This window comes from Etheostoma cragini, chromosome 18 (assembly GCF_013103735.1).
Source record: "Etheostoma cragini isolate CJK2018 chromosome 18, CSU_Ecrag_1.0, whole genome shotgun sequence".
Classification (NCBI taxonomy): Eukaryota; Metazoa; Chordata; class Actinopteri; order Perciformes; family Percidae; genus Etheostoma; species Etheostoma cragini.
Genome location: NC_048424.1, coordinates 17133603 through 17140573, shown reverse-complemented (window position 1 = coordinate 17140573; position 6971 = coordinate 17133603). Strand labels below are relative to the sequence as shown.

The 6971-nt window shown below is 44.1% G+C and overlaps 1 protein-coding gene across 6 annotated transcripts in view; it reads right to left on the bottom strand.

Annotated features, from left to right (window-relative positions):
* The window catches only part of enah (ENAH actin regulator), a 103514-nt gene that overhangs the window by 63454 nt on the left and 33089 nt on the right, over positions 1-6971 (bottom strand). Inside the window, exon 1 of one of the 6 annotated variants that reach the window (XM_034900453.1) lies at positions 431-1196. The exons of 2 other annotated variants lie outside the window; for them this stretch is intronic. In XM_034900453.1, coding sequence (XP_034756344.1) covers positions 431-522 — 92 coding nt within the window. In that variant the 5' untranslated portion in view covers positions 523-1196. Of the gene's footprint in view, positions 1-430; positions 1197-6971 lie in introns of those variants that run through there. 3 more of the 6 variants (XM_034900447.1, XM_034900451.1, XM_034900452.1) reach the window with 3 other exon arrangements.

Here is a 6971-nt window from a genome sequence, read left to right as displayed (position 1 = left end):
AACTTCCACATCATTGCATTCTGTTTTTATTCACAATTTGTACAGTGTCCCAACTTTTTTGGAATCGGGTTTGTATTTGCGAAGAGTGTTGTGTGGAATCTAATCCAGTTTTGTGGTAATTTGGTAAAAAGAAACCCATATTACAGATACAGACCATTTTTTACAGGGGCCAAACAACAGGAGGGTTAAGTTTGAACCAGTGGTGTCCAGAACAAGTGTAGTCAGGTTTAAATGTGACAGCGAGTGAATGTTTCTAGCATACAGTTTGCTACTACTCATTCATGAGACCAGAGGCCTGGGGTATTGCCCTAGACGGTGGCTAACAAGGTTCCTGCTGTATGGAATGAGCACAGCAAGAGCACGATTTTGCCATAGAGGCTAATGGAGAAACACAGAAGAAGAACCCACTTGAATGACAGCAGGTACGTACCGGTGGGTTTCCATTTTGGAGGCCAGCACACATCTCTGACTGAGGATGAAGCTGGAAGCTTTGGACTGTGATCCAGAGGACTGGATCTGCATGGCCCCACTCCTCTCCCCTCCCCCCGTCTCAGGGTCTCGCCTCCCCTAGCTTCCTCTCTTTCACTCGGTCGCCAAGGTAATCTCTGCTTCCTGTCCCTCTCTACCAAACAGCATTCTTCATCATCCAAAGCAGAGTGCCAGTCCCACCGCCAGCCTCCCACCTCCTCTGCTCAAAGCCCCCGAATTAGGGAGATTCCTTCCTTATTCATACGTGCATTGTCAGTGAGTCAACCAGCCAGCAATGGAGCCATGCAGACAGTCAGCCAGCTGTGTTTTTCCCATGGCAGCAACACTAGCCAGAAAACACACACACACACCGTTCAATCCTGGCGTTTTGCCGCCGTGGCGACAGCAGAGGTATCCAGGCAACAGGCTCCTGCTCCTGCACAGCCCACTCGTGCGCTCTCTGGGCTCCGTGGCGGAGGCTGTTAGGGGGAAATAACGGTGGTGGTATTACGCAGCCCGGCACGGCACGGCTCAGCTTAGTCTTTCTGTGCTATTGCTCTCTGTCACTGCTGTTTCTCTCGCCGGGCTCCCTCTGCTACATCTATCTCATACCTTTTGTCTCCAACTTGATCTCGCTTGCTTTCATCTGCCTGTGGCTGGCTCCCTTCCTCCCTCCCAGATCCTCGCTCTGCTTTCATCTGAGTGACTCCCCACGCGCTCGCACTCCCTATATTTCTAACTCGCCATACACCCACCCAACTCATCTCATCTCTCTCACTCTCTCCTACAGAAATATGCTGGAGATTTAGGAAAAACAAGCAGCAGAAATGGGGCTGTTTGGTGGCTCTGGAGCCCAGATTATTGAAAAACACACCTTTCTTACAGAGGGGATTCTCCTTTACATTCAATCTCTAAATCTCTCCATGTCAGCTTTTATCGATTGCCATTGTGCTGAAAAAATACAGCAATTAGAATAAAGTCATGCATCAGAGCACTAAAAACATGTGAAATCCTAAGCCCGAGTTATAATATCTGCTGTGTTTAGATAGGGGTGTAGACAATCAGACATCGGAAGCTTCCAGCCAAACATTTGGGCTTTCCCACTGAGCTGACACTGTACTGCAACTCTTACTGGGTTTTATTGGTTAATATTCCAACTCTTTCTTCATTCATTTATTTTTTGTACTCTGTACTGTGCAAAGGTTTTGTGTGAAAAGCAGGTGTTGAAAAATGTTTGTAAACTAGGAATGCTTTCAAAAATATAAATAATGTTTGTTTATTTTCATCAATTTACAAAATGCAAAGTGAACAAACAAAAGAAAAATCTAAATCACATCAATATTTGGTGTGACTATCCTTTGCCTTCAAACCAGCATCAGTTCTTATAGGTGCACCTGCAAAAAGTTGGGCAGCGTTGAGGATCGTAGACGCAGTGGTCAGCCAAGGAGACTTAGTGCAGCAGATTGAAAACACTTTGAGCTTATTTCCCTTCGAAATGGCAAGATGTCCATCAGGGACATCAGCTGGCAGAAACCAGTGGGACCCAGGTACACCCATTTACTGTCTGGAGAAGTCTGGCCAGAAGTGGTCTTCATGGAAACAAGGCCAAGCAACTCAACTATGCACCAAAACATGGTCAGCCTCTCAGATATAGAAGGGGCCTGCTGCACCTACTGAGGGTTCAGAAGGCCATTATCTTTTCACATGGTAATGCTCGCTGTTAGCACGCTCTGGCCGTCTTGCAGTGGATTTTAACAAAACAAACTTTGCTTGGTTAGGTGTAGGAAAAGATTGTGGTTTGGGTTGAAATACTAACATTCATGGTGTTTTTTCGGAACCCTTATCCTGTAAGTTTGTTTAATTTATTTGATTAATTAAGAAAAATGTAAAGCAAAAATAACATCAAATTCCCTTAGACATCAAAATCACCAGGGATAAAAACACAATAAAGTGTGACGGCTTATTTCCATTGTGGACAAAAAGAAAGAAAAAGTTCAGACAAAGTCAACTTACCTACGTAACCTAAAAAATTTCAACATATGAAGCTCAGCATAAATTCTTTTAGGAAGACTTCTAAAGCTTTCTCCTCTTTTTCCTAAACTGATCAGCTGATCAGGGTGTTGACGTTTTGGTTAAACTAGTCAGAATTTGTCATGAATTCCATAAGCCAATCACATCATTGCATCCCTGCTTTAAAAATCTAGATGGCAAATCAAGCAACCCTCCTCCACCCCATTCACCTCCAGTTGTCATCATTCTCAGCACCCTGGTTCATCCTCCAGAAGTACATCCATCCAGTTGTTCCTTCACCACCACCAGTGTCTAGACTCCATCGGCGGGGACATGCCTACTCATGGCTTCTCTACCCCTTATAAGATTGTTAACATAGCAATGGAATCTAATCATCAAAGACGCTGTACATTTCAATCTAGTGCATTGTGTGATTAATAAACTTATTTTGCACCTTTTAACAAAGTCTCTCCTGATTAAATTAGATTTGTTGTCATGCGGGACACGATCACCGGTCTCCCGGGTGACAGTCCTGTGTTTGTTTGAGCCATCCACGTGGACAGGTGATCCAGCCTTCCGATGGATGATAACGACCTACCGAGCCAACTAAAAGGTAGAGTTGGGTCCTAACGCCTCACATCTATGGTAGTGATAGCCTGATAGCGGCCATCCAACGGGCTGATAATGTTGGAGGCCGGTGCTTTAGGTGAGCGATGGCGCTCATTAGCTTCCTCTGCAGCTGTCACTTACAGCACATGCTTTTCCAGGGTTTGAAGGCTTCAAACTAATGCAAGCGTTGATGTAATTACTGCAAATGTTGCAAACAAAAGTTTTTTTTTCCTCATTTCCCGCCTGGCTGGACAGGCATGAAATCAGCCCACAGCACACACTTGCACATGCATGTGTACACACACACGCATGCACGCACACACACACACACACACACACATGCCTGCGAGGGAAAGCTGTACCAAACTCTGGAGGTCGGAACAACAATGGCTCGAGGAGAGATTGACATTTTGTGCCTTTGTTCAGCACATTAACGTACACGCTGACGCTCTCAGCCAGCAACGTGCTTAAAACAACACTTCATTGACTGACAGACACACTGAAACACGTCTGTTTTTGCTTAAATGAACATTACACTAAAAATAATGGACACTGCAGAATTATACCATTAGCTTGTTGGAATACATACTTTTTGGCTAATGTATCAATATAACACAGATTCCAAAATAAAGGATAATATATATGATTAATCAATGGTGTGGTCTGACACTGACAGGACACAGGCTGTGAAAATAACTTTCCAAAGAAGGCAGAGGTACAGGGAGGCACCTGTAACAGGCTTCTGCCTCTTTTAGCAGCACAGATGATGCGAGGGAGGAGAGGAGGGAGTAAGGAGGGGAGAAGAGGGGTAGAGACAGAAGGCAGAAAGGAGGGAAGGGAGAGAGCGCTCAGATACTTCATTTCTATCATGACGTCCATGACAATATACTTCCTGCTGGGCGGTTTTCAAGGTCCAACACACAGCACTGTGACTGGGTGACTCAGCGTGGGATAACAGCCACATACTTTATAAATATTTAAAATAGTACTTAGTATGGAAAAAATTACTTTGGTTTGGCCATACCTTGTTTAGGATGTTCAGTTAGCTTCTCATATGTATAATTGTGTCTAATTTAAAATCCAAATCTAATAGCTCAGTGCCATGCCATTATATTTTACAGATACAAAACACAGGACTGTAATGGTCCAGTAATCAGGATTAAGTCTGCAGTCCAATGTCAAGATGACCACTGGAGATTTAACTAGGGGCCGCTGTGGCTCAGTGGTAGAGCGGTTGCCTGTCAATCGGAAGGTTGGTGGTTCGATCCCCGCCGCTGCAGTCGTTGTCGAAGTGTCCTTGGGCAAGACACTGAACCCCGATTTGCCCCCGGTGCTGCGCATCGGAGTGTGAATGTGTGTGAATGTTTATCTGATGAGCAGGTGGCACCTTGTACGGCAGCCCCGGCCACAGTGTATGAATGTGTGTGAATGGTGAATGTCTCCTGTAGATGTAAAAGCGCTTCGAGCAGTTGTTAAGACTGGAAAAGCGCTATATAAATACAGCACATTTACATTTACAACTATTAGTCAGGCTTTAGCAGTACAGAACAGATATCCTGCCTGAACAAGGTGAGCGATGGCAGAAGGTGAAGAAGCATGATGGAGGATGAATAAAGCAGATAGCGGCTGTAAATAGTCCTGTAAGCAGGAGAAGAAAGAGAGGGAGGTGAGCAGCAATACGTTTTTCTCCCCTGAGACCTGATGCCTTTTCAGGCTGCATCACGGCAGGAAGCTGCAGGGCACGGGTGGCTCAAATGCCACACGCACGGCAAACGCACGCAAGCCCGAGCCTTCAACACTTCACTGAATGACACACCACCTGAACGTCTGCGTCTGCTTAAACTATCATCAAGCATAGTGAATACTGCAATAGTGAGAGATCAGCTATCTATGCACACACACATATACGCACGCAGACACACAAACACGACATATAGCAGAGTCAGCTGGCTTCAGGGTTGTGAGTTCATATGGTTACTTTTCTTCCAAAAAATTTACATTCATTACATACGTATATAATAACATACTGTAGATACACAGTTTGGGCTAAGCTGAATGCTTCATTTTGCGAAGATGGTCTCTGTGTACCTACAGTTATCCTGATACTTCAGGACTTGTTTGCAGCCTTACTGTTGCTAGGCTCTCTGTTCAGAAGAATGAGCCAGCCTCAGCACATCTTCCAGGAGTTATCTGCTGTCTCAGACATGACCCGTGCTCGGCAAGCAAATGGGCAAGAAAGACATTATCACAGAATGTTATGTTAGAAGATGGCAAGCTTCAAAATGTTACCACTTAGCACCTAAAATATTTCTCTGACCCCAAATCTGACTTTCTGTAGATCTTGTCTTAAATCAGAATCATCATATATTCAGCCAGTGAGCATTGATTGTAAATTCATGCTTTTATTTTGAAGGCAGAACCAGCACTTCTCTGATACATTTAACTAAACATCAGAAGAGTTAAGAAGCTGACGGGGATCACCGCTCTGTGTCCTCTCTCTCTATTTAGTCATCTGTTTCTTTCTTGCCTGCTGACTGGCTTGATTACGTCATCTACTTTCCTCAGCAAGAAACACACACACATGCAGTAGAGTTAAATAAAAGAGGAGGACTGACAGTGAGATCCTGTCCCCTCACTGGGACTCAGTCACAGCGCTGCTTAAACACATTGTTGGAGAAAGTCTCTAACTAAATATTGCTCACATTGTTGTATATCTTTGTGTTTATTTAATTAATCTCTCTTTAATCAATGTCCTGTGCACTTAAAGGGATACTTCACCGATTAGCATTAAGCTTTGTATCAGTAGAATCCCGGTAGTATTTCCCTTTGTCATGTCCCCCTGAGGCTAGATTTCTCTGTATTGTGTCTGAAAATAAAACGGAGGCTATGGACTACAGCCAGTAGTAGGAGCTAGTTCAGCAGGTTGTCATGTTTCAGCCATCTTGAAGCTAAGCTTTAAGTAATTCATTCATACTTTAGTAGGTTAACCACAATGGCAGAAGGCAGTTTTGAAGAGGAACAGTTGTGGATGATGGAGGAACACAAGGCGGTCAGAGCAGCTGCTGCAGTAGAGTGTAAAATGTTTGTCCGGCAAAGACTTTTCCAGCAGCAACCTTGCGATTAGGTGATTGTGTACCACCCGGATACATTGGTACAGATTGGAGAAACTGTATTGACAGCGCCTCAGCCTGCGTTGCCGCTTGATGCTAGCCTTCTGACTAGATAAAGATGCTGCTCTGTCGCCGGGTAAGACTCGTGGAGGTTGGGTGTGTTGGATGTGGTGCAGAAATGGGTGCTTGTATCCAACTGTTCACCGCTGGAGGAGTTTGGGACTGTTAAATGCCGACCATTCTACATTCCAAGTAAATTCACAGCTGGGTTAAATACGCTGTGTTTATCTCCCACCAAGAGCTAATGCTACCATTGTGTTAGCTGAACGTTATGGAGATATAAGTGAACCAATAAAGGTGAACTTGACTTATAAAAATCCATGCTCTGTTTTGTCTGTTGTCTGTCCTGTCCCTTGCCTTAAATGCTCCACTTTAGGTGGTAATTGGTCTTTATGTATTGTCTATGATGTGTGTACACCAAATGTTGTCTCATTTTTATATAATGTTGTTTTTATATATTTTAAATGTATGTTGCGCAGGGAAGCGAGGCAAGTGCATTCTGGGAGTTGTTGTCTTTCATCTACATTTTTTTTGGTCTAGAAGGCACCATCTTCTAAAATTACTTCACATTCTACATGAATGACTCAATTTAAATACATATTCATCTTTCCCTTTAGGAGCGCATTTAAGCATGAGTGCCATACACTCACCGGCCACTTTATTAGGTACACCTGTCCAACTGCTCGTTAACACTTAATTTCTAAGCAGCCAATC